Consider the following 27,615-nt stretch of genomic DNA (forward strand, 5'->3'; position numbering starts at 1 on the left):
GCTTCCCTTACAGGGCCCTGGGATGAGGGGTGAGGTGAGAGAGGAGGCCTGTAAAAGTGCTGTGGTGGTTTTTAAAATATGCCCACAAATTCTTTGATATTCCTCCCTTCAAGAGGTGGAGCCTTGGCCGGGTGCAGTGGCTCAAGCCTGTAATCCCAGCACTTTGGGAGGCCGAGGTGGGCATATCACGAGGTCAGGAGTTCGAGACCAGCCTGACCAACATGGTGAAGCCCCATCTCTACTAAAAACACAAAAAAATTAGCTGGACATGGTGGCAGGCGCCTGTAGTCCCAGCTGCTTGGGAGGCTGAGGCAGAATAGCTTGAACCCGGGAAGTAGAGGTTGCAGTGAGCCGAGATCGTACCATTGCACTCCAACCTGGGCTACAGAACGAGATTGTCTCAGAAAAAAAAAAAAAAAGCAAAGCAAAGCTCAATATCACTGATCACTAGAGAAACGCAAATCAAAACCACAATGAGATACCACCTCACACCAGTCAGAATGGCTATTACTAAAAAGTCAAAAAATGGCCAGGCACGGTGGCTCACGCCGGTAATCCCAGCACTTTGGGAGGCTGAGCGGGTGGATCACGAGGTCAGGAGTTCGAGACCAGCCTGACCAACATGGTGAAACACCAACTCTACTAAAAATACAAAAATTAGCCAGGTGTGGTGGCACACACCTGTAATCTCAGCTACTCAGGAGGCTGAGGCAGGAGAATTGCTTAAACCCAGGAGGCGAAGGTTGCAGTGAGCCGAGATCGTGCCATTGCACTCCAGTCTGGGTGACAGAGGGAGACTCTGTCTCAAAAAAAGAAAAGAAAAGAAGAAAGTCAAAAAATAACACATGCTGGCGAGGTTGTGGAGAATAGGGAAGACTTATATGATGTTACGATGTTGGTAGGAGTGTAAATTAGTTCAACCATTGTGGAAAGCAGTGTGGCAATTCATCAAAGAGCTAAAAGCAGAACTATCATTCGACCCAGCAATCCCATTACTGGGTATATACCCAGAAGAAGATAAAGCTTTCTACAATAAAGACACATGCTGCAAATGTTCGTTGCAGCACTACTTACAATAGCAAAGACATGGAATCAACCTAAATGCTCACCAGTGACAGACTGGATAAAGAAAATGTGGTACATATGCACCATGGAATACCATGCAGCCATACAAAGGAACAAGATTTTGTTTTGTTTTGTTTTGTTTTTTTGAGACAGAGTCTTGCTCTGTCGCCCAGGCTGGAGTGCAGTGGCACGATCTCGATTCACTGCAACCTCTGCCTCCCAGGTTCAGGCGATTCTCCTGCCTCAGCCTCCCCAGTAGCTGGGACTACAGGCGCCCACCACCACACCCGGCTAATTTTTCTGTGTGTGTATTTTTAGTAGAGACGGAGTTTCGCCATGTTGGCCAGGCTGGTCTCCAACTCCTGACCTCAGGTGATCCACCCGCCTCGGCCTCCCAAAGTGCTGGGATTATAGGCGTAAGCCACTGCTCCCAGCCAGGAACAAGATTTTTTTGGGGGAATATGAATGAAGCTGGAGGCTATCATTCTTAGCAAAATTACGCAGGAACAGAAAACGAAATACTGCATGTTCTCACTTATAAGTGGGAGCTAAATGATGAGAACTTACGAACACAAGGAGACAACAGTCACTGGTGTCTATTGAGAAGGGAGATTGGGAAGGAGAAGAACAGTAGAAAAGATAACTATTGAGTACTAGGGGTTAATACCTGGATGAGATATAATAATATGTACAACAAACCCCTGTGACACTCGTTTATCTATGTAACAAACCTTCACATGTACCCCCAAACCTAAAATAAAAATTAAAAAAAAGAAAAAGATATGGCCATGAGGTGGCAATAACACACAACAAGCTTTATTTGGGCCGTGCTTTGACAGGGTTGCCTACTGAGGAAGCTTTCCACAGCATGAGACCTTCCGCAGGTAATGACAGGCCACCAGCTAGAAGAGAAGGAGGGCGGGGGAGCTTCTGGGGGACACGGAGATTGGAGAGGATCCTTAGAGGTCTAGATGATGCCCTCAGTAGTAGAGTGTGGAGTCTTAGAGTCCGAGAGATCCAAAGGGCAGCTATGGCTGGGGCTTTTGTTTTGTTTTGTTTTTTTGAGACAGAATTTCGCTCTGTGGCCCAGGCTAGAGTGCAGTGGGGGGATCTCGGCCCATTGCAAGCTCCGCCTCCCGGGTTCACGCCATTCTCCCGCCTCAGCCTTCCGAGTGGCTGGGACTACAGGCGCCCGCCACCGTGCCTGGCTAATTTTTTGTATTTTTAGTAGAGACGGGGTTTCACCATGTTAGCCAGGATGGTCTCAATCTCCTAACCTTGTGATCCTCCCGCCTCCGCCTCCCAAAGTACTGCGATTACAGGCGTGAGCCACCGCGCCCGGCAACTGGGGCCTTTTATAGCACCAGAGTTTATTGTATCTGTGGCTAGTAAATGTGGGAGGTTGTTTTGTGGGGTATGCAAAAGTGGAAGGCTGTCAATGACTAACGATCTGTTTATTTGGACTATATTTAAAGCAATTGGGTATATAAAAAATTTGAGCTTGGCACTGGTAAACTTTTGAGGCAATGATCCCAGTCTCCTGTGAAGCAAAAAACAGTATAGGGCCAATATAGAGCTAATATAACTTTGCCTTATTATGTAACAGCATGTCTGTCTTTGATTCTTTAGGCTCAAACATTCAATGACTGTGGCCCCGAAAGACATCTTGATTGAAACCTCATGAGAGGCCCTGAGCCGGAAAACCCAGCAACTTAGAACCCAGATATCTGACAGTCAGCCAGGGTGTGAAATAATAAATGTTTGTTGTTTTAAGCTGCTAGTAATACGAGTGTCTTGAGAAACAAAGCCAGGGGGGCTGCACTTAAGGCTGGCTTTGTGTTCCCTCCAGCCTTTGTCTTCCCCCATCATGACAATTTGTGCTCTTTCTCCCAGGAGGCTGAGGATGCGGCTCTGAGACCAGCCAGGCAAGAACCTCAGTCAGCGTCAGCAACAGCTGCTCCTCAATTTGCTTTCTGAATTATTTAGCCCTTCTTTGCTTCCATCCTAAATCCAGACCTTTTAAATTATTAATCTTTTAAATAGGCCTGTCCCTGGCTTGGAAGTTTGTATTTCTCTCCTGTCTCTGCCCAAGGCTAGACGTCTTAGAGAAGAGTTATCTCTGCCCTGAATGATTTTCTCTGGCTCTGGCTCCTGGTAATTAAATCTGGCTGGGTTCTAACCAAGGAAAGGGAAACCATTTTCACAATGGAATCAAAAGAGTTTCTTTTCTACAAATGCAGACTTTTACTTGCCCGAGCTCACAGGGCTTGTGTCACAGCTGGTGATCTGAGACCCAGACCCTCTCACCACCTCCCAGCCACCACCATGCCAGAAGGAGACAAAGCTCACGCTGCTGTGAGATGTGCTCTGCCTCCCGTGACCGCTGCGTCCTTTACTTATCTCTCAGTTCTCCTGCCGCCCCGTGAAGTCCCTGAAACCTCTGGGGATGCAGGAGCCCTACACAGCCAACAGATCAGGAGAGAGGTCCTGAGCTCTGCTGTCATGCAGTGGCTCCCTGCTGGCCTCCATGTGCTCATCTGCAAGTTGAGAGGGTGGCACCATCTCTCAGGGCCACAGAAGTTGGAGTTTTCGAGTCTGAAACCCCATTTGGCCCTTAGAAAGCTGAGTCGCACAGGTTATAATACACCTCTGACTGGACCCCAGGACTTGATTTCTCACCCAGGGTTCAATCCTACAACTGGGCTGCCCCTCACTCAGCTCCCCAGACTTTATGCCAGGCATAGAGGGAAGTGAGACCTTTAGCCTGAGAGCTAAGGGAGGGCTCCTTCCTGCTTCTCAGCCTTCTCAGGAGCCCTTTCCTGGGCACCTTCTCTGCCTGGTGAACTCAGACTTTCCTTCCTTCAGTGCAGAGCCACCCCTAACTCCTGCCCACCTGGCCTCTCAGAGCAGGGCAGGATGGCCTATCCAGTATCCCCTCTCCCTCACCCTTGCATCCTCTCCTGGTCCTTTGGGGCATTCCCCAGACATGTGAATTTACTATCAATTCTGTCTCCCCTGTTAGTCTGTTACTTCCAGACAGGGCAGGAAACTATAACCTCTAGGCAGGGCTGTATCTGTGTTTCAACAAGTCCTGATTTTCATACCCTGAAGCTTCAGAACCCTTGGACTAATTCCCAAGCAAATCAGCGGCCTCTCCTTCCAGCCAGGAGGCATCACAGCTCCAATTTAGCACAACCCAGCTTGGGGGCTTGGGCTACTGGAAGGGAGGCCACAGGGTCAAGATTAGGCTGGAGATACCTCAGAAAGTATCTAGAAATGTCTGGTATGACCAGGTTGCAATCAGAAAAGGCCACTGGGTGACTGTCCTACTATGTCCCAATGGCTCCATCATTCACCGAGCGCTGCAGAACTTCGAATGTGGGACAAACGCATGTCCCTAGGACTGTTGAGGTTGCTCAATTCCTCAATCTAGACCTGGTCTGTTCAAAAGGCAGGGACAGGGTCTGCACTGTCCTGTCTTCCTCACAGCCTGGCACAGGCCTGGCACCCATAGGCCCTTGCTCTGTAGCTCTGCCTGGCAGAAGCTGACCCAGTGTCAGAAGAGCCTTCTAGCAGTTGGAGCTGCCTGGGCACCAAAAGGGCTGCTTGAGAGGATGAGTCCCTATCACTGTCAGTGCTCAGGCTGACATTAGCTGGGTCAGACATTAGCTGGGTCAGGTGCTAAGGTGGGAGTGCTGTATTGGGAGGGAATTGCCTTCTGTTAGTTGTTCATTGCTTAGCTTGAATCATTTCCCACAGCATTTCAATAGCTGGGTAAATCAAATCTCCCTAGTGGAATCTTAGATGATAGGTGAGGAGGGTGGTTTCGGGGCAGCGGATCCAGGCCAATGAGCAGTGATGCTCATGAGCAGCTCCCTGTTCTTCTAGCTGAGGTCATCTCAGCTGACCATGCCCTGATGGGTTGTAGCCAGAGTCTTGGTGGAAGTTGTCTGCTCCTCCACCCCCTCTTCTCTGCCCTCTTCTGATCAAGAGCCTAGGCTGGGGGTGGCATACAGTGGGGGTGAGTCGGAGAGTGGAATCCTGGGTCGGAGGCTCTCGCTTTTATTATAACAAGAAGTTCCAAGAGATATCAACTCATTCCCATTCCCACTATGCAGGGGCTCTAATTAAATTTTTCTTTTTTCTAATTTCCATGTGTCAGACAAAATTACAAAACCTTTAGTTATAGATTGAATTGGCTTTTATTAGCAATTCATGAATCAGGGAACACCTCATTCTACGAAATAGAATGAATGTTCTGATGAGCTGAGCAGAGGAGATTGGCTTCATAGCATGAAAAGGGCTGAGGAAAGCAGAAACAAAGAACAAAAAGCAGATCGGTTGTTCCTGACTTACTTTCCTTATGAAGGTTAAAGCAGAGGGAACTTCTTCATGATGCCAGCTGAAACTGACGTGTTTGGGGATTTGGCTATTATCTCTCCCGATTTCTTGCAAGGTCAGATAGGTAATTTAGTGTTGGCTTGGTGGTGTGGAACTTCAACATGAGTAATTCCATTTTGGTTTGGTCCATTGGGCCTACTGCAGGAGCTCAGGCCAAACCAATGGCCTCCTATCGATTTTATTTAATACTTTGAAGGTAGTTCACGTTCCCTACCTGTGGGTAAACAATTAATGCTCTGTTAATTATTGGATCTGATGGAGATTAGAACTGTACTTTGCTTGGGAGCTTGGGTTTTCTTTTTTTCCGTTTTCTTCCACTTTCTGAAAGAAGCAGTTTCAGAGTAGGGAGGGAGACAAGAAAAAAGGAAGCCCATGTTTAGTGAACATCTGCTAAGTGCAGCAGGCTTCTTTGTCAGGGCTCTCAGGAAATCCTTACAACAATGTGAACAAGTCTTGTTACTCTCATCTTTACTGAGGGAGGCCAGTTGGAAGTAATGGGAGTGGAGCCCTGACATGCAGGGGTGGGCAGCCTGGAGGAGGGATGTCTGGGTGCCCAAGGGGAGCCGGGATCCTGCCAAGAGGCTGCAGGGCCGCTCTGGTCACAAGAGGGCGCCCCACATGGCCATATCTGGGCTGGGGGTGGTGGAATGAAGACCACAAAGAGGGACCGTCCTGTGTGCTCACATACTGGTTCCTCTCTCCAGGTTTTTTCTTTCTTTCCTTTTTTTTTGAGACAGAATTTCGCTCTCGTTGCCCAGGTTGGAGTGCAATGGTGCGATCTCGGCTCACCAAAACCTCCACCTCCCAGGTTCAAGTGATTCTCCTGCCTTAGCCTCTCGAGTAGCTGGGATTACAGGCATGCACCACCACGCCTGGTTAATTTTGTGTTTTTAGTAGAGATGGCGTTTCTCCATGTTGGTCAGGCTGGTCTCGAACTCCCAACCTCAGGTGATTCACCCGCCTTGGTCTCCCAAAGTGCTGGGATTACAGACGTGAACTATCGCACCCCGGCCTCTCCAGGTTTCTTGAAGAAGGTCAGCATGAGGTCCCTCTGGCAACTGGAAACACAGCTGGCTTTCAGGCCCTGCGGAAGGCATGCCTCTGTAACTCAGGGCTGGCTGTGTCAGAGGAGGGAGGATATTTGTTGTTGATTAGGGCGTGTGCAGTTTGTGCGTGCTGCGTTGGGAGTGACTGTTTATAAGTGTGTGGGTGTAAGTGTGTGAGTTTCTCCAGGATCCTAGGGGACTGTGGGAGGGGATGGCGGGGAAGGGCCTGTTCCTGGTTCCAGAGGGCTGTGGCTGCTGCTAAAAGGAGGGAACCTGAAGCAAGATCCAGCTCAGTGCTCTTTCAGGTCTGGGGCTGAAACCTGTCTTGTTTCCCCATCGGAGGCAGTCCTAGGCCTGAAAGAGGAGGGCTGGACCTTTGCCTTGCTGCTGGTGGTGGTGGGCACCTCCCCCTACCCTGGTCCAGCAGGACTGCATATTGGGGGCTTCTCCAGGGGCCTGCCAAGCTCCAAGCCTTCCAGTGATGCCTCCTTGCCTAGCAAAGGTTAGGACCTACAGCAGTGGCCAAGCCCTGGAGCCTGTTCAGTCTTGCCCAGAGGACCTGGTGTCACCAAGATTTGCCTGCGGGCACAGCCGCAGTCTTGTGACCCAAGAAATACCACTGGTCTCAGTTTAGACCAGAACTTTTTTTCCCCCTGAAAGCTTCGTGGGGGCAGTGGCAGGGAGCCCGGGTTTAGGTGTGGGAGGGGCAGTTGCCATGAGCCTGGAGGCTTCTTGCTGCTCTCACCACAGTCATCAGACAGCTGCTTCACATGGATAAGCTCTGCAGGCTGTACCCTGGCCTGGTGTCTCAGCCGGGGATTTGGAGGCATTAGGGTTGGTGGAAATTAAACCTAGAGTGGGAGCCTCATGCCAGTAGGCTGACGCCCTGAACAGTGTACCAGAGCAGGAGGAAGTCCTGAGGCTTCTCAGAGCCAAACTGGGATGGGGGATAGCAAGCCCCAGGAGTCTCGGGATTACGAAACATGCCAGGGACAAGAGCAGGACGCTGCAGTGCACGGGAGACCCCTAGCTGGGGAGGGGGAAGACAAAAAAAGATTCATTGGAGCCACGGTCTCTCACAAGGTCTTGGTTGGTTTATCTGTCCCTAACCAGACTTCCCCTGCAGGACCTTCCCCCCAGCAGCCTGGCCTTAGCTCTGAACTCCCTATTCTTCCCAGGAGCTTCAATTCCTGGGCCCAGTCAAACAACCATGAGATAAGCATGACAGAAAAACATCCTTCTGGGACCTGTTTCAGGGAGGAGTGGGGCCTGCAGGGAGCCGGAGATTTGGGGAACAAGGCTTAATGACCATGTAACCATTAAGAAGGAAGCATTGGGCCGGGCGCGGTGGCTCACGCCTGTAATCCCAGCACTTTGGGAGGCCGGGGCGGGCGGATCACAAGGTCAGGAGATCGAGACCACGGTGAAACCCCGTCTCTACTAAAAATACAAAAAATTAGCCGGGCGCGGTTGTGGGCGCCTGTAGTCCCAGCTACTCGGGAGGCTGAGGCAGGAGAATGGCGTGAACCCGGGAGGCGGAGCTTGCAGTGAGCCGAGATCGCGCCACTGCACTCCAGCCTGGGCTGGGCGACAGAGCGAGACTCCGTCTCAAAAAAAAAAAAAAAAAAAAAAAAAAAGAAGGAAGCATTGGCCAGGCACGGTGGCTCACGCCTGTAATCCCAGCACTTTGGGAGGCTGAGGTGGGAGGATCACAAGGTCAGGAGATGGATTAGACCCGAACCATCGAGACCATCTTGGCTAACACGGTGAAACCCCACCTCTACTAAAAAAATACAAAAAAGTAGCCGTGCATGGTGGCGGGTGCCTGTAGTCCCAGCTATTTGGGAGGCTGAGGCAGGAAAATGGCATGAACCTGGGAGGCGGAGCTTGCAGTGAGCAAGATCGCACCACTGCACTCCAGCCTGGGCAACAGAGCGAGACTCTGTCTCAAAAAAAAAAAAAGAAAAAAGCATTGCTGTCAGGCCTGGGTTGGTCAAAATTTTGGTACAGCTGCCTGGTAGCCATGTAACCTTAATGAGCAAAAATTACTTAACTTCAGTTTCATCATTCACAGAATGGGAACAATAATTACCTGGCAGAAGTATGAAGATTTAGAAATTAGGAAAGTAAAGCCCCTGATCAACAGTAAACACTGTTATTATATTCTTTAGTAATACACAGACCCCTCCACACCCAGGATGGCTCCGGGCTTCTCACCTTTCTAAAAAGCAGGCATCTTTTCTGGGCTCCAAGAAAAGCAGTCCTCCAGCCTGGCCAACATAGTGAAACCCTGTCTCTACTAAAAATACAAAAATTAACCAGGCATGGTGGCACGCACATGTAATCCCAGCTACTTAGGATGCTGAAGCAGGAGAATCGGTTGAATTCAGGAGGTGGAGGTTGCAGTGAGCTGAGATCGCACCATTACACTCCAGCCTGGGCAACAGAGCAAGACTCCATCTCAAACGAAAAAAAAAACAAGAGTCTGGGCACTGTGGCCTACTACACCTGTAATCCCAGCACTCTGGGAGGCCGAGGCGGGCAGATCACAAGGTCAAGAGATCAAAACCATCCCAGCTAACACGGTGAAACTCTGTCTCTACTAAAAAATAAAAAAAATTAGCCAGGCGTGGTGGTGGGCACCTGTAGTCCCAGCTAATTGGGAGGCTGAGGCAGGAGAATGGCGTGAACCCGGGAGGCAGAGCTTGCAGTGAGCCAAGATCATGCCACTGCACTCCAGTGTGAGTGACAGAGCGAGACTCTGTCTCAAAAAAAAAAAAAGAAAAAAAGAAAAAGAAAAGAAAAGCAGGCCGGGTACAGTCACTCATGCCTGTAACCCCAGCACTTTGGGAGGCCAAGGCAGGCAGATCATGAGGTCAGGAGTTCAAGACCAGCCTGACCAACATGGTGAAACCCCATCTCTACTAAAAAAAAAAAAAAAAAAAAAAAAAAAAAAAAAAATTATCCAGGCGTGGTGGCACGCACATGTAATCCCAGCTACTCAGGAGGCTGAGGCAGGAGAATCACTTGCATCCGGGAGGCAGAGGCTGCAGTAAGCCGAGATTGTGCCACTGCACTGCAGCCTGGGCAACAGAGTGAGACTCCATCTCAAAAAAAAGAAAGAAAGAAAGAAAGAAAGAAAAGCAGCCCTGGCTGGGCACAGTGGCTCACGTCTGTAATCCCAGTACTTTGGGAGGCTGAGGTGGGCGGATCACAAGGTCAGGAGATCAAGACCATCCTGGTCAACATGGTGAAACTCTGTCTCTACTAAAATACAAAAAACTAGCTGGGCGTGGTGGTGCACACCTGTAGTCGCAGCTACTTGGGAGGCTGAGGCAGTGGAATAGCTTAAACCGAGGAGGCGGAGGTTGCAGTGAGCCAAGATCGTGCCACTGTACTCCAGCCTGGTGACAGAGCAAGTCTCTGTCTCAAAAAAAAAGAAAGAAAAAAGAAAAGCAGTCCTATAATTTGCCTACACTAGCATGATAATGAATTGGTAAAAAGTTAATGTCACCCAGGCAGTAATGGATCAATTTCTCCCCGTTAACAAGAGACCTCTGGGAAGATACCTTGATTTCAAAGAGCAAATTTATTGGATGGGAGGCAGTGAGTCCTGTGGATGAAGGGCCAGGTGTGTCTCTCCTTTACTCCTGGATCTATTTTACAGCAGTAGAAACACAGAACTTCTCAACTTTCTGAGCAGAAAGAGTCTGAGTTGGCTGCTTGTTTCAGTAGGAGCCCAGAGGCTTTGTCTAAGGCCCTGGTGATGTCCCTTGCCTATCATGGACCGGGCATGGTGGCTTACACCTGTAATCCCAGCACTTTGTGAGGCTGAGGTGGGTTGGTGGATCACCTGAGGTCAGGAGTTTGAGACCAGCCTGGCCAATATGGTGAAACCCCATCTCTACTAAAAATACAAAAATTAGCTGGGCGTGGTGGCTTGCACCTGTAGTCCCAGCTACTCAGTAGGCTGAGGCAGAAGAATCACTTGAACCCAGGAGGCAGAGGTTGTGGTGAGCCAAGATTGTGCCACTGGAATTGAGCCTGGGCGACAGAGCGAAACTCTGTCTCAAAAAAAACAAAAAAAAATACAAAAATTAGCCAGGCGTGGTGGTGGGTGCCTGTAATCCCAGCTACTTGGGAGGCTGAGGCAAGAGAATCACTTGAACTGGGGAGGCAAAGGTTGCAGTGAGCCAAGATTGTGCCACTGCAGGCCAGCCTGGGTAACAGAGAGAGACACTCTATCTCAAAAAAAAAAAAAAAAGAAAGAAAAAAGGGCCAGGTGCAGTGGTTCACGCCTGTAATCCCAGCACTTTGGGAGGCCGAGGTGGGCGGATCATGAGGTCAGGAGTTCGAGACCAGCCTGATCAACATGGTGAAATCCCATCTCTACTAAAAATACAAAAATTAGCTGGGCATGGTGGCGTGTGCTTGTAATCCCAGCTACTCAGGAGGCTAAGGCAGGAGAATCGCTTGAACCGGGAGGTGGAGGTTGCAGTGAGCTCCTCCAGCACTGGTGGACGAGAGAAGGCATGAACACGGGCTAAGGGTCTGTAAGATTTTTCCTTCTTCCCAGTTCACCCTCAGTCTCCCATCTCTGCTTCAGAGCCTCTCAATCATCCAGGTAACTCCCTTAGGTAAGGCTGGGAGAAGCCTGATTCATGGCACACAATAGGTGTGCCTCATTCCACATAACAGGTGGAATTGAGTTGAATGCAGGCCATAATGGTGATGGGAGGGAAGAGGCTTTCAGTGAACTTAGTCCAGGAACAGGGAGATTGTGGGTGGCAGCGCCCCAGTATCAAGTGCCAGGAGCCAATGAAGGCCCTGCCCTGTTGGGTGAGCCTACTGCCGAAACCTGGCAGCCACTCGGGTTCCTCCCTGCCCCCACCCCCACACCCGACCTGCTCAATCAGCCTCCTCCTAAACTACCTGGAATTGGCTCTGCCTATTTCCAGTCCTTCTCTTGGGCATTATTATTTCCAGCCCAGAAGGCTGAATTATAAATGAAATTCTTGCCTGTAGTCCTGCCCTCTTACAGACTGTTGCACAAATCCCATCAAAGTGATATTTCTGAAACCAAAATGGTGATGATCCTTCTCCCTGCTTAAATACCTTCTATGGGCCAAGGCTCACGCCTGTAATGTCAGCATTTTGGGAGGCTGAGGCGAGCAGATCACTTAAGGTCAGGAGTTCTAGACCAGCCTGGCCAACACTGTGGAACTCCATCTCTACTGAAAATACAAAAATTAGCCAGGTGTGGTGGCACATGCCTGTAGTCCCAGCTACGTGGGAGGCCGAGGCAGGAGAATAGCTTGAACCCGGGAGGCAGAGGTTGCAGTGAGCCAAGATGGCATGACTGCATTCCAGCCTGGGAGACAGAGAGAGACTCTGTCTCAAAAAACAAACACACAAAAAACCTTCTGTAGCTCCCTATTTCCTACACACTAAAGCTCAGATGTTTTTCTTTTGTTAAAAAAGACCACTATGGGCTGGGCATGGTGGCTCACATCTGTAATCCCAACACTTTGGGAGGTTGCAGTGAGCCAAAAACCTTTTTTTTTTTTTTTTTTGAGAAGGATTCTCACTCTGTCACCCAGGCTGGAATGCAGTGGCGTGATCTCAGCTCATTGCAACCTCCACTCCTGGGTTCAAGTGATTCTCCTGCCTCAGCCTCCTGAGTAGCTGGCACTACAGGCGCCTGCCACCATGTCCAGCCAATTTTTGTATTTTTAGTAGAGACGGGGTTTCACCATGTTGGCCAGGCTGGTCTCGAAATCCTGACCTCATGATCCAGCCACCTCAGCCTCCCAAAGTGTTGGGATTATAGGCATGAGCCACCAAGCTCAGCCTAAATCAAATTCTTTAAAATGACACACAATGCGCCCTGAGACCTCTGACCTCCCTGTCCCTGCTTTCCCCTCCAGCTGCTTCTCTTACCCACCACCCTCATCTTCCCTCTATGCACTGGTCAGACCGAACTGTCTACTTCTGGCCTGGCAAATGCCATGCTCCCTCCATCATTCAGGGCTTTGTATATGTGTATGCCCCCTCAAGGTGGAATGAGCATTGGTACACATACCCCTTGTTTCCCTCTGCTTAATTTGGTCAATTTCTATTTGTCCTTCAAGCATCATACTGTACTTCCCTTCTACTGGAAAGCCTCCATTGATCTCTCCACCTTTGCCATCCAAGATTGGGCCTGGGTGCCCACCTGCCCCAGGCTTCCACATCTCCCTATGCTCTCTTGGCTTTTATGAAGACTTCCAGCCTTTTTTTTTCCCCATGCACCAATTTACTTTATGCTCCGTCTTGAGTCTATACATTTCTATAGGATAGGAACCCATGTTGTTTGCCGTGATCTCTCCTAGGGCCTAGCACAGTGCAGTCACATGGCAGGCATGTAGCAATAATGGCTGTAATATCAACCATAGCCCACATTTATTCAGCAGGCACTATCCTGTGGTGGGAACCACTCAGGGTGCTGTCAGTCATAGTGTGCTTAGTCCTCATGTGGCTGGGTAGCACCCAGGATCCATCCCTACCGATCTCCTGTCCTTTGGAGGCAGATAGGTGAAAAACACATTTCCCAGCCTGACTCCTTCAAAAGCAATAGGTACGGCCGGGCGCGGTGGCTCAAGCCTGTAATCCCAGCACTTTGGGAGGCCGAGACGGGCGGATCACGAGTTCAGGAGATCGAGACCATCCTGGCTAACACGGTGAAACCCCGTCTCTACTAAAATACAAAAAAAATTAGCCGGGCGAGGTGGCGGGCGCCTGTAGTCCCAGCTACTCGGGAGGCTGAGGCAGGAGAATGGCGTGAACCCGGGAGGCGGGGCTTGCAGTAAGCTGAGATCCGGCCACTGCACTCCAGCCTGGGCAACAGAGCTAGACTCCGTCTCAAAAAAAAAAAAAAAAAAAAAAAAACCACAAAAGCAATAGGTACATACAGGGATCCAACATTTAGGCCCTCATGAAATTTGGAAGGTGGAAGAGGCAGAGTCCGCCTTCCTTCTGCTTTGGCTGCTTCTTTCTGGCAAGCAGGGCCACGCAGATGCACACTTTCCTGCGGCAGCATCCAGTGTCCAGTTACCACCTGTGGGGAATATGGGGACAGTTGGTGGCAACAGCAGTGGAGGCCCCGTCTGCTCCCTGGATCACAGCCATGCCAGTATAACCCAGAACTCTGCAGTGCCAATGGCAATCTCCAGGTGCCCTACCTTGCTTCCTGCTCAGGTAGAGGTGGCAGACCCTCTGGACTCAGTCTTACTTCCTCTCCTCTCCCCATCCAGACACTCCAACCACCCCGTAAGCACCTAACCTTTGTCTCAAATCACTTTCTGCCCAAAGTACCTCCACTGGTTCCTGTGTCCTGCACTGAACTCTGCTGACTCATACAATTTTTTTGATACTGAGTCTTACTGTATCATCCAGGCTAGAGTGCAGTGGCATGATCTCAGCTCACTGCAGCCTCCACCTCCTGGGTTCAAGTGATTCTCCTGCCTCAGCCTACTTAGTAGCTGGGACTACAGGCATGCACCACCACGTCCGGCTAATTTTTGTATTTTCAGTAGAGATGGGGTTTCACCATGTTGACCAGGATGGTCTCGATCTCCTGACCTCGTGATCCGCCCACCTCAGCCTCCCAAAGTGCTGGGATTACAGGCATGAGCCACCGCACCTGGCCAGACTCATACAATTATTATCCTCATTTTTACAAAGGAGGAAACTAAGGCCCAGAGGAGTTAAGTAATCTTCCCAGAGCCACACAGCCAGTCAGTGGTAGAACCAGGCTTTGTTTTTTTTTTTTTTTTTTTTTTTTTTTTTGAGACAGAGTCTTACTCTGTGGCCCAGGCTGGAGTGCAGTGGCCGGATCTCAGCTCACTGCAAGCTCCGCCTCCCGGGTTTGCGCCATTCTCCTGCCTCAGCCTCCCGAGTAGCTGGGACTACAGGCGCCCACCACCTCGCCCGGCTAGTTTTTTGTATTTTTTAGTAGAGACGGGGTTTCACTGTGTTAGCCAGGATGGTCTCGATCTCCTGACCTCGTGATCCGCCCGTCTCGGCCTCCCAAAGTGCTGGGATTACAGGCTTGAGCCACCGCGCCCGGCAGAACCAGGCTTTGAACCCAGGGATTTCTGACCCCAGCACCCACCATACTTGCTACCTCTGGGAATGTGCGTTTCTGAGTGCCCGATGTGGGAGGAGGCACAGAGAGCCTTCTGGCAGGGAGCTGGGCTGACTTTCATGCAAGCAGGTCCTGAGGCAGGGTCCCAAGGTGTCTGCCCCTTCCTGTGCAGTATAAATTGCTCAGCTTCCTGGGGAAGGTTCCAGAAGCTAAGCTGCACCAGATGGGATGAGGGGGAGGGAGGCTGCCTAGGAGAGCCAGGGTGTCTAGTCACAATGTCAAGCTTGTGGAAGAAATATTCCTTTTGTTGTTCATATCCTTTTTGCTCTAATCACTGTGAGACCATCCGGTACATGGTTGATCGCTGCAAACGTGCATTTAAGACCTTAAGAGAATACAGCACAACAGGGAGGCCACCGTAATGACTGTCAGGACAATTTACCAAAAGTCTGGAGTATTCCTTAGTCAAGGTCCCCATGAATCAAACCAATGAAAATAAACAGGCTGGGCACGGTGGCTCAAGCCTGTAATCCCAGCATTTTGGGAGGCCGAGACGGGCAGATCGTGAGGTCAGGAGATCGAGACCATCCTGGCTAACACGGTGAAACCTCGTCTCTACTAAAAAATACAAAAAACTAGCCAGGCGAAGTGGCGGGTGCCTGTAGTCCCAGCTACTCGGGAGGCTGAGGCAGGAGAATGGCGTGAACCCGAGAGGAGGAGCTTGCAGTGAGCTGAGATCCGGCCACTGCACTCCAGCCTGGGTGACAGAGCAAGACTCCGTCTCAAAAAAAAAAAAATTAAACAAAAGAAAAGCAAAAGTTAATGGCTAGAACTATTAACTCAGTCTCTGAGTCTACAGGGCAGTAAAGAAGATTTCTAGATATTGGTCTGTTCCATGTTAAGCAGGTCTATGCAGTCCTACCCACAAATACCAAGAGAGCTGACAGGCTGGCCAGTTGCACTGGCTCACACCTGTAATTCCAGCCCTTTGAGAGGCTGAGGCAGAAGGATCACTTGAACCCAGGAGTTTGAGACCAGCCTGGGCAACACAGCAAGACCCCATCCCTATTTTTAAAAAGAAAGAGAGCTGAGAGGCTGAAAAAAGAGGGTGACAAATCCAGTTTCTCAGAAATAAACATTTAATAGGAACTCACAAACAGAAGTCATGACTTGGGCAGCCACAAGATGGTGGGTCTTTGCACTGTCGATGTTGCTCTCCAGACCCAGGGCTTATACACCACAGGGAAAGGGCATCTGTGCTTCAGGAGGAATGTGTGGGACAGTTGAAATTGACTCCTTAGGGAAAGGCAAGCACACTACGTGCGTCATAGCCTACAAATTGCCTAAGGGCAGGATTTATGTTAAATGCACGCTAACAGTAGACAAAGTAGAAATCTCAGTGACATTCCCATAACTGGGGTTAATCAGAAGTCACAGTGGCAAATTAGCATCCAGGATGGAGTTGCTTTAACCTCCACATGTTCTCAAAGCATTTTTATTTGGAAAGGGGTCAGGCAGTGGCAGTCTGACAGATTTTCCTAGTTCACAGTTTGCACCAGGTGTTCCAGTGAACTTTCTGAGTAGTTTAGCCACAGGCATGAAGGTTGTTCATATAGAAGCTGTTATGATAATTTCTCTGAAGTCTGTAGCAAGTCTTCCAGTTTCAACTTGCAGGGCTCTAAGACTAGAAATCTTTTTTTTTTTTTTTTTCGAGACAGAGTCTTGCTCTGTCGCCCAGGCTGGAGTGCAGTGGCGCGATCTCGTCTCACTGCAAGCTCCACCTCCCAGGTTCATATCATTCTCCTGCCTTAGCCTCTGGAGTAGCTGGGACTACAGGCGCCCACCACTGCGCCCGACTAATTTTTTTTGTATTTTTAGTAGAGACAGGGTTTCACTGTGTTAGCCAGGATGGTCTCGATCTCCTGACCTCGTGATCCGCCCGCCTCAGCCTCCCAAAGTGCTGGGATTACAGGCGTGAGCCACTGAGCCCGGCTTTTTTTTTTTTTTTTTTTTTTTTTTTTTTTTTTTTTTTTGAGACAGATTCTCATTCTCTTACCCAGGCTGGAGTACAGTGGTGCAATCTCGGCTCACTGCAAGCTCTGCCTCCTGGGTTCAAGTGGTTCTCCTGCCTCAGCCTCCTGAGTACCTGGGATTACAGGTGTGTGCCATCACACCCGGCTAATTTTTGTATTTTTAGTAGAGGCGGGGTTTCACCTCAGGTGATCCACCCGCCTTGGCCTCCCAAAGTTCTGGGATTACAGGCATGAGCCACTTCACCCGGCTGACTAGAAACCTTTTTAAGCCAGGTCAGTTTTGTTCCAAGGGGTGCTTTATTGGCTCCGTAATGCCAACCTTAGTTCCTTAAAGCTGCCTAGTCATATCTCAAAATATGACATTCCAGTTAAAGCCTTGGTTAATTTAACCAGTGTTTCCATTATGTTTGCTACAGGAAAACAGGTTCTTATTGAACTTATGCAAACAATTATATTGCCATAAAAATAAGAATACTTACTAATAGTTTCATAATTCTGGAGGGATCGGGTAGGGAGAAAAAAGTAAATGTTATCATTTTTGTTCACAAAAGTATACTTTACCAAATTTCTGTAAGCTACAGATAGCTTAAGAAAAAAGAAAAAAAATTCTTAAATCAAGAAAACAAATTATTTATTTATTTGAAATGAAAGGCCTCATATTTATTACTGAACCCAGCCAACCAACATGTTCATAACAGATTCAGAGAGGAAAACATGTTGAACTCTCCAGATAGTGGTGACATTTTCAGCTTCAGATGGTAACGTGACTGTGACCTTCAGACAGCATAAATATGTGTGCCATCTTATGTGCAATTCTTTATAGACCCAGCTTGGTTCTTCTCCAATGTCTCCTTTTGGAGTTGTACCTTATTTTATTACCAGTTTTCATCTGAATCCACTGCGGAATGGAACAATTTTGCTTTTGTTTCTTAGCCAGGAATGGCTTAATCCTGAAGGTCTTGTGAGAAGACATGGCGAGAAGCAGAGTCAAGCACACACCACGATGGCAGAGAAACAAAAAGAGTATTATATTTTATTAATCTTTTTTTTTTTTTTGAGACAGAGTCTTGCTCTGTCACCCAGGCTAGGGTGCAATGGCACTATCTTGGCTCATTGCAACCTCCACCTCCCGGGTTCAAGCGATTCTCCTACCTCAGCCTCCCAAGTAGCTGGGATTACAGGCGCCCACCACCACACCCAGCTAATTGTTGTATTTTTAGTAGAGACGGGGTTTCACCATGTTCATCAGGCTGGTCTTGGAAGTCCTGACCTCAGGTCATCCACCCCCCTTGGCCTCTCAAAGTACTGGGATTACAGGCATGAGCCACCACACCCGGCCTAGGAAACAAATATTAAAGAACCAGAAATATTTTAAACAAAAAGGCACAAACATTATCCTTGTCAGTTTATTCAGTCTCATGTGATTAATTCTTGTCCTGCCTAGTGTTGGGTTAGCAGTTTCATGAACCCATCAGTTTCCTTAGAGTTCTGGAAATTCTTTTTTTTTTTTTTTTTTTGAGACGGAGTCTCGCTCTGTCGCCCAGGCTGGAGTGCAGTGGCCGGACCTCAGCTCACTGCAAGCTCCGCCTCCCGGGTTTACGCCATTCTCCTGCCTCAGCCTCCCGAGTGGCTGGGACTACAGGAGCCCGCCACCTCGCCTGGCTAGTTTTTTGTATTTTTTTAGTAGAGACGGGGTTTCACCGTGTTAGCCAAGATGGTCTCGATCTCCTGACCTCGTGATCCGCCCGTCTCGGCCTCCCAAACTGCTGGGATTACAGGCTTGAGCCACCGCGCCCGGCCAAGTTCTGGAAATTCTTACCCACTCCAATGGTATAATCTAATAGATATCAGACACCTATACTTGTCAGAGTCCTTTCCATGAATTTCCTTGAAGATGAAACATTTTAGGATTATAGTTGTTTGCAAAAGCTTTCAGGAAAGTATCAGAGTAAAATAGTTAACTGTCTGAGGATAACAAGACTTAAAATGGTCATGGTTAAAAATCTGATGTGAGTTTATTATAATACAATTGACATAGAAAATTCATTATTGGCTGGGCACGGTGGTTCATGCCTGTAATCCTAGCACTTTGGGAGGTCAAGGTGGGAGGATCACCTGAGGTTGGGAGTTTAAGACCATCCTGATTAACATGGAGAAACCCTATCTCTACTAAAAATATAAAATTAGCCGGGTGTGGTGGTGGGCGCCTGTAATCCCAGCTACTCAGGAGGCTGAGGCAAGAGAATCACTTGAACCTGGGAGGTGGAGGTTGTAGTAAGCCGAGATTACACCATTGCAATCCAGCCTGGGCAACAGCGAGATTCTGTTTCAAAACAAAACAAAACAAAACAACACTAGATTTTTTTTTTTTTTTTTTTTTTTTTTTGAGACAGAGTTTCACTCTTGTTGCCCAGGCTGGAGTGCAATGGCACAATCTTGGCTCACCGCAACCTCCGCCTCCCAGGTTCAAGGGATTCTCCTGCCTCAGCCTCCCTAATAGCTGGGATTATAGGTATGTGCCACCACACCTAACTAATTTTGTATTTTTAGTAGAGATGGGGTTTCTCCATGTTGGTCAGGCTGGTCTCAAACTCCCAAACTCAGGTGATCCGCCCGCCTCAGCCTCCCAGAGTGCTGGGATTACAGGCATGAGCCACCGTGCCTGGCCAAAACAACACTTGATTTAATAGGATCACAGATAATTACAAAGAAATGTCAAAGTGACTAAACATTTCAAAGGCAAATACAGAAAATTACAGTTTTAAAAAACATTAGCACTTTTTTTTTGAGATGGAGTGTCACTCTATCACCTAGACTGGAGTGCAGTGGCAAGATCTTGGCTCACTGCAAGCTCCACCTCCCGGGTTCATGCCATTCTCCTGCCTCAGCTACCCCAGCAGCTGGAACTACAGGCGCCCACCACCACAACTGGCTAATTTTTATGTGTTTTTAGTAGAGACGGGGTTTCACCATGTTAGCCAGGATGGTCTGATCTCCTGACCTCGTGATCCACCTGCCTCGGCCTCCCAGGGTGCTGGGATTACAGGCGTGAGCCACTAAGCCCGGCCACATTAGCAGTTTTAATATTGAGAAGACTAAGTTCTTAAATAATCAAAAGACCTAATACAGGCCAGGCGCGATGGCTCACGACTGTAATCCCAGCACCTTGGGAGGCGGAGGCGGGCAGGTCACCTGAGGTCCAGAGTTCAAGACCAGCCTGACCAACATGGAGAAACCCCATCTCTACTAAAAATAGAAAATTAGCAGGGCGTGTTGGCACATGTCTATAATCCCAGCTACTCAGGAGGCTGAGGCAGGAGAATCACTTAAACCCGGGAGGTGGAGGTTGCAGTAAGCCGAGACTGCACCATTGCACTCCAGCCTGGGCAACAAGAGTGAAACTCCATCTCCAAACAAAAACAAAAACAAAAACAAAACCCAATACCAGATAACATGAAGCACATGAAATTTTCTTGATAAAACACAGAAGCTCTTCCCCCCCACCCCACACAGATCACTTAAAAGATAAAGAATCCCTTTCACAGTCTCTTATCTACTCCAGGGAAATCCTATTGTTTTAAAAGGCCAAATCTGTCTGGGGGTGGTGGTGCTGTAATCTTAGCACTTTGGAAGATCCAAAGTGGGTTGCCAGAGGTCAGGGGTTTGAGACCAGCCAGGCAAACTTGGCGAAACCTCGTCTCTACACAAAATACAAAAATTAGACAGGCATTTTAACAACCCAATGGGTTCACCTTGCCAGTTGCTTAGATATAGCTGATTTATCAAAACAGGGGAATTGCAACAGAGAAAGAGTAATTCATGCACAGCCAGCTGTGCTGGAGACTGGAGTTTTATTATTACTTAAATCAGTCTCCCAGAGTATTTGGGAATCAGAGTTTTTAAGGATAATTTGGTGGGTGGGGGAAGGCCAGTGAGTTGAGAGTGTTGATTGGTTGAGTCGCAGCTGAAATCTTGGGAAGCTGAAGCCATCCTCTCGTGCCAAGAGTCATTTCCTGGGTGGGAGGCTACAAGATCAGTTGAGCCAGTTTATCTACTCGGTGGTGCCAGTTTATCAGTTAAGTGCCAAGTCTGCAAAACATCTCAAGCACTGATTTTAGGAGCAGTTTAGGGAGGGTCAGAATTTTGTAGCCTCCAGCCGCACGACTCCTAAACCATAATTTCTAATTTCTAATCTTGTGGCTAACTTGTTAATCCTACAAAAGCAGTCTAGTCCCGGCAAGAAAGAGGTTTTGAGAAAGGGCTGTTTTGTTTTAAACTGTAAACTATAAGTTCCTCCCAAAGTTAGTTTAGCCTATGCCCAGGAAGGAACAACAGCTTAAAGACTAGAAGAAAGATGGAGTCAGTTAGTTAGATCTCTCACTGTCTCAGTCGTAATTTTGCAAAGCGCAGTGTCAGCATAGTGGCACGTGCCTGTAGTCTCAGCTACTTTGGGGGCTGAGGTGGGAGGATCACGTGAGCCCAGGAAGTTGAGACTGCAGTGAGCCCTGTTCACACCACTGCACTAGAACCTGGGTGACACAGTGAGACTGTCTCAAAAAAAAAAAAAAAAAAGATAAAATTCTAGCTTTGCATCAGTGTAACTTTGACATTAAGATTTATTTTTAAAAACTCCTAGAATAAATCTATTCAATTTCAACTGATTGGACACACCAGATTCTTATTTTTGCTCTCTTGCTCTTCTCAACTTTCTATCTATTCAGTTTTTGCCTTTATTCAGTTTCTTCATTCTAAAACAACCTGTGGGCTAAGCGTGGTGGCTCATGCCTGTAATCGCAGCACTTTGGGAGGCCAAGGTGGGCGTGTTACTGGTGGGTCTTTGTTCTTCGAGCTCCCAAGATGGTGGCAGGCTGCTCCCAAGATGGCGGCAAGCCTTCTGTTCTCTGACCTGGAGTTCTTGCCTCACAGATTCCAAGGAATGGAATCTTGGGCCATGTGGTGAGTGTTACAGCTCTATTAGAAGCCGTGGGTCACGGAAGAGAACTGCGGAACCCAGCAACTAGTGTTCAGCTTGGTTAGGACGAACCGGGCACTTAGCTTCGCTGGAACAATGGCGAGTCTCCAGCCCCATTGGGAGTGGCAATGGATGCCTTGCTGGATCAGAAGCGCAGTGGACGCCCTGCCAGATGCAGAGGGGTGGAAGTCAGCTGCGGGTCTGCGATGATGGCGGTCAGCAGTGGTGGATGGCGAGTGAAAGCTCAGCTCAAGCCAGAACAAACATGGACCAGAAGAGTGTGCAGTTGCAAGATTTAATAGAGTGAAAACAGAACTCCCATACAAAGGGAGGGGACAAGGGGGTTTGCCCACTCCTGGCTTGAATGCCTGGGGTTTATTTCCCAATCATTGTCCCTCCCCCTGTGCTTTCAGATAATAGATGATTTGACTATTTCTTTACCTCCTGCTTTTAGCCTAATCTGCATTTTAGTGAACCCTCTTTACTACCTGATTCCTCGGGTGTGAGCTGAGTTACAAGCCTCCTGTTTAAAGGTGGGTGCGGTCACCTTTAAATTCCAGCTAGACTTAGGAATTCTTAGACGGCCTAGGAAATCCAGCTAGTCCTATCTCTCAGGTGGATCACCTGAGGTCAGGAGTTTGAGACCAGCCTGGCCATCGTGGCGAAACCCCGTCTCTACTAAAAACACCAAAATAAAAAATTAGCTGGGCATGGTGGTGCACACCTGTGGTCCCAGCTCTTCAGGAGGCTGAGGCAGAAGAAACACTTGAACCCAGGAGGCCGAGGTTGCAGTGAGCTGAGATCATGCAGCTGCACCCCAGCCTAGGCGACAGAGTGACACTCATCTTAAAATAAAATAAAATAGGCTGGGCGCAGTGGCTCACACCTGTAATCCCAGCACTTTGGGAGGCCAAGGTGGGTGAATCACCTGAGGTCAGCAGTTCAAGACCAGCCTGGCCTACACGGTGAAACTCTGTCTCTACTAAATATATAAAAATTAGCAGGGCGTGGTGGCGGGTGCCTTTAATCCCAGCTACTCAGGTGGCTGAGGCAGGAGAATCATTTGAACCCGAGAGGCGGAGGCTACAGTGAGCTGAAATCATGCCACTGCACTCCAGCCTGGGCAATGGAGTGGGACTCCATCCCAAAATAAATAAATAAATAAATAAAACAACCTGTGTGTATGTTAGGACAAAAATCACTTTCTTTATCCCTTAACAATTTTTTTTTTTTTTTTTTTTTTTTTGAGATAAGGTATTACTCTGTCACCCAGGCTAGAGTGCAGTGGTGCGATCTTGGCTCACGGCAACCTCCACCTCCTGGGTTCAAGCGATTCTCCTGCCTCAGCCTCCTAAGTAGCTGGGATTACAGGCACTTGCCACTGCCCCTGGCTAATTTTTGTATTTTTAGTAGAGATGGGGTTTCACCATGTTGGCCAGGCTGGTCTTGAACTCTTGACTTCAGGCGATTCACCCGGCTCAGCCTCCCAAAGTGCTGGGATTACAGGCTTGAGTCACTGCACCCGGCCTTCCCTCAACAATTAACAAAAAGCCATATCTTTATATGTTATAATTTTTCCCACTCCCCCAAAACTACACCTTATTTTTATCATATATTTTACATACAAAGTTGTTTCCCTTATCATTTCTAGTAGTTTTAATTACAATGTATGAATTAGAATTCTTAACTCCTTTTTTTTTTTTTTTTGGAAATGGAGTCTTGCTCTGTTGCGCAGGCTGGAGTGGAGTGGTGTGATCTCGGCTCACTGTATCCTCCACCTCCTGGGTTCCAGCGATTCTCCTGCCCCAGCCTCCTGGGTAGCTGGGATTATAGGCACACACCTCCACACCCAGCTAACTTTTGTATTTTTAGTATAAGCAAGATTTGACCATGTTGGCCAGGCTGTGTTCAAACTCCTGACCTCAGGTGATTCACCCACCTTGGCCTCCCAAAGTGCTAGGATTGTAGGCATGAGCCACTGCGACTGGCCAACAACCTTAATTTTTATAACCTCTTTTTTTTTTCTTTCTGAGATGGAGTCTCACTCTGTCACCCAGGCTGGAATGCAGTGGTATGATCTTGGCTCACTGCAGCCTCCAAGTCCTGGGTCCAAGTGATTCTCCTAACTTAGTCTCCCAAGTAGCTGGGATTACAGGCACCTGCTACCATGCCCAGCTACTTTTTGTATTATTAGTAGAGACAGGGGTTTCATCATGTTGGCCAGGTTGGTTTCTAGCTCCTGGACCCAAGCGATCCTCCCACCTCAGACCCCAGAGCTGGGATTACAGGCTTGAGCCATGGTGCCCGGCCAACTCCCTTAATTTTTTTTTTTTTGAGACAGAGTCCGGCGCTGTCCCAGGCTAGAGTGCAGTGGCGTGATCTCGGCTCACTGCAAGCTCCGCCTCCCGCGTTCACGCCATTCTCCTGCCTCAGCCTCCTGAGTAGCTGGGACTACAGGCGCCCGCCACCGAGCCCGGCTAATTTTTTGTATTTTTAGTAGAGACGGGGTTTCACCGTGGTCTCGATCTCCTGACCTTGTGATCCGCCCGCCTTGGCCTCCCAAAGTGCTGGGATTACAGGCGTGAGCCACCGAGCCCGGCAACTTCCTTAATTTTTATAACTTTTTTTTTTTTTTCCTCTAAGATGGAGTCTCACTCTGTCACCCAGACTGAAGTGCAGTGGCACCATCTTGGCTCACTGCGACCTCCGCCTCCTGGGTTCAAGTGATTCTTTTGCCTCAGCCTCCTGAGTAGCTGGGACTACAGGCACTCGACACTGCTCCTGGCTAATTTTTGTATTTTTAGTAGAGATGGGGTTTCACCATGTTGGCCAGGCTGGTCTTGAACTCTTGACTTCAGGCGATTCACCCGGCTCAGCCTCCCAAAGTGCTGAAATTATAGGCTTGTACCATGACACCTGGCTAATTTTTGTATTTTTGGTAGAGACAGGTTGGTCTTGAGCTCCTGAACTCAAGTGATCCTCCTGCCTTGGCCTCCTAAAGTGCTGGGATTACAGAGGTGAGCCGCCATGCCTGGCCTCCCTTAATTTTTAATGTAAATTGACTGTCACATACCATTATATTATAGATTGACACAATTTTGTAATCTTTAGATGTATGTGTTTCTGCCGGGCATGGTGGCTCACACCTGTAATCCCAGCACTTTGGGAGGCCAAAGTGGGTGGATCACGAGGTGAGGAGTTCAAGACCATCCTGGCCAAGATGGTGAAACACTGTCTCTACTAAAAATATAAAAATCAGCTAGGTGTGGTGGTACACACCTATAATCCCAGCTACTCAGGAGGCTGAGGCAGAAGAATCGCTTGAACTCGGGAGGCGGAGGTTGCAGTGAGCTGAGATTGCGCCACTGCACGCATTCCAGCCTGGGTGATAGAGCGAGACTCCGTCTCAAAAAAAAAAAAAAAAAAGTGTTTCTTCATAGTGCAGCTTTTCAGTGTTACACAGAACATATTTACTAGCAAACTCAAATATCTTTAGTTCTTCTATAATAATAAGCCAAAAATAGCTAAGCTTATACTTAGGTTCAGTAATTAATGTTTCAGCATTTTATCTTTTTTGGAAATGATCTAGACATTTAAAGAATATATATTACTCAATTTTAACTTAGGCCCAGGCACGGTTGTTCACGCCTGTAATCCCAGCACTTTGGGAGGCTGAGGCAGGAGGATCACCTGAGGTCAGGAGATCCAGGCCAGCCTGGCCAACATGGTGAAAACCTGTCTTTACTAAAAATAAAAAAAAATTAGCTGGGCATGGTGGTGCACACCTGTAATCCCAGCTACTCGGGAGGCTGAGGCAGGAGAATCGCTTGAACCCGGGAGTGGAGGTTGCCCTAAGCCGAGATCGTGCCATTGCACTCCAGCTGGGCGACAGAGCGAGACTCCTCTCAAAAAAATAAATAAAATAAAAATAAAAAATAAAAGGCAGGCATACTGGAAGGTGGAGTCCTCAGTTGTTTAGCATATTGGGTTTCTCCAATGAGATGCCTATTTTCTCAATATGAGAGCTGAGATAAAAGCCTGAGAGGGAAATATCATGAGGTTGGGTCATGTGATGTTTTCAGTGTTTCTTGTTGCGAGGAAATTTTCTGGGCTGGTGGGTAACCTAGTGTCAAACTAACCCTTATCCTTTCTTTTTCTTTCTTTTCTTTCTTTCTTTCTTTTTTTTTTTTTTTTTTTGAGACTGAGTTTTGCTCTTGTTGCCCAGGCTGGAGTGCAGTGGTGCAATCTCGGCTCACTACAACCTCTGCCTCCTGGGTTCAAGCGATTCTCCTGCCTCAGCCTCCCGAGTAGCTGGGATTACAGGCATGTGCCATCATGCCCAGGTAATTTTGTATTTTTAGTAGAGACGGGGTTTCTCCATGTTGGTCAGGCTGCTATCCAACTCCAGACCTCAGGTGATCCGCCCACCTCGCCCTCCTGAAGTGCTGGGATTACAGATGTGAGCTACCACGCCCAGCCATCTTATCCTTTCAGTAGTTATATATTTAGGTGATAGGTGGTCTAACAGCTTTTAGGTGACCTTCCCATACCTGTCAATTAAGTTGTGGTTTGGTTCCAAGATTCCTTAGCCAACATAGTCGATGATCTTTCCCTATCTTAGTGTGCAAGAAAGAGAAACAAAGAGGAGAAAACCCAAATCCCTGTGAATTTCTGAAAAATAGTGTCTAACACTCCCTGCAGTAACTGCCACTTGCTGCAGTCACTGTCAGTTATCTTTAAAACTGTGATTCTTTGGTAGCGATGCAACAATCACCAAAAGTCCCAAAGGTCATTTACTCTGCCACAACACAACCCTTGGCACCCCAAAGCCAAAATTACCAGGAGCTCAAATACAAAGAGCTGGCCCTTGGCCGGGCGCGGTGGCTCACGCCTGTAATCCCAGCACTTTGGGAGGCCGAGGCGGGCGGATCACAAGATCAGGAAATCGAGACCACGGTGAAACCCCGTCTCTACTAAAAATACAAAAAATTAGCCGGGCGCGGTTGTGGGCGCCTGTAGTCCCAGCTACTCGGGAGGCTGAGGCAGGAGAATGGCGTGAACCCGGGAGGCGGAGCTTGCAGTGAGCCGAGATCGCGCCACTGCACTCCAGCCTGGGCGACAGAGCGAGACTCCGTCTCGAAAAAAAAAAAAAAAAAAAAAAAACAAAGAGCTGGCCCTGGTAGGAACTTACTCATGACATTGGGAGCACTGTGAGGAAGACAGGGGACTCTAAAGGATTAAGGAGCACCTTATCTGCATCCTTCAAGGGCCTCAGGGTCATCAACAGTCTTCTTCAAGTCCCTTCATGGTCACCAGAACTGTTACAAAATTTCAATAAATTTAGTCTAAAGATCAAGTTGGTTTTTATTAGCAATTCATAAATCAGACAGCATCTCATCTAAAAAATAGGTAAGTGCTCTGCTAGGATGGCAAACCAGTTTTTTTCTTTTTTTGGAGACGGAGTCTTGCTCTGTCGCCAGGCTGGAGTGCAGTGGTATGCTGGTGGCTCGCTACAACCTCCGCCTCCTGGGTTCAAGCGATTCTCCTGCCTCAGCCTCCTGAGTAGCTGGGACTACAGGCGCCCGCCACCATGCCCAGCTAATTTTTGTATTTTTAGTAGAGATGGGGTTTCACCATGTTGGCCAAGTTGGTCTCTCAATCTCTTGACCACATGATCTGCTCGCCTTGGCCTCCCAAAGTGCTGGGATTAGAGGTGTGAGCCACTGTGCCCGGCCTAACAGTTGGTTTTTATAAGATAGCTAGAGCAGGAGTGAGGAAACAATAATACCAGAAGCAGATTTTTTTTTTTTTTTTTTTGAGACGGAGTCTCGCTCTGTCGCCCAGGCTGGAGTGCAGTGGCACAATCTCGGCTCACTGCAAGCTCTGCCTCCCGGGTTCACGCCATTCTCCGGCCTCAGCCTCCCGAGTAGCTGGGACTACAGGCGCCCGCCACTGCGCCCGGCTAATTTTTTC

At 48.4% G+C, this 27,615-nt stretch overlaps 2 protein-coding genes across 2 annotated transcripts in view; both read right to left on the reverse strand.

Annotated features, from left to right (window-relative positions):
- ST7L (suppression of tumorigenicity 7 like) overlaps positions 1 to 27,615 on the reverse strand; it is an 843,199-nt gene that overhangs the window by 336,399 nt on the left and 479,185 nt on the right. The gene's annotated exons all lie outside the window — the stretch shown is intronic.
- LOC126930539 (60S ribosomal protein L39-like) lies at positions 17,377 to 17,657 on the reverse strand. Its single transcript, XM_050747683.1, has one exon. The coding sequence runs from the start codon at positions 17,641 to 17,643 to the stop codon at positions 17,488 to 17,490; it is 156 nt and encodes a 51-aa protein (XP_050603640.1). The 5' UTR covers positions 17,644 to 17,657; the 3' UTR covers positions 17,377 to 17,487.

This window comes from Macaca thibetana, chromosome 1, assembly GCF_024542745.1.
Source record: "Macaca thibetana thibetana isolate TM-01 chromosome 1, ASM2454274v1, whole genome shotgun sequence".
NCBI classification, from domain to species: domain Eukaryota; kingdom Metazoa; phylum Chordata; class Mammalia; order Primates; family Cercopithecidae; genus Macaca; species Macaca thibetana.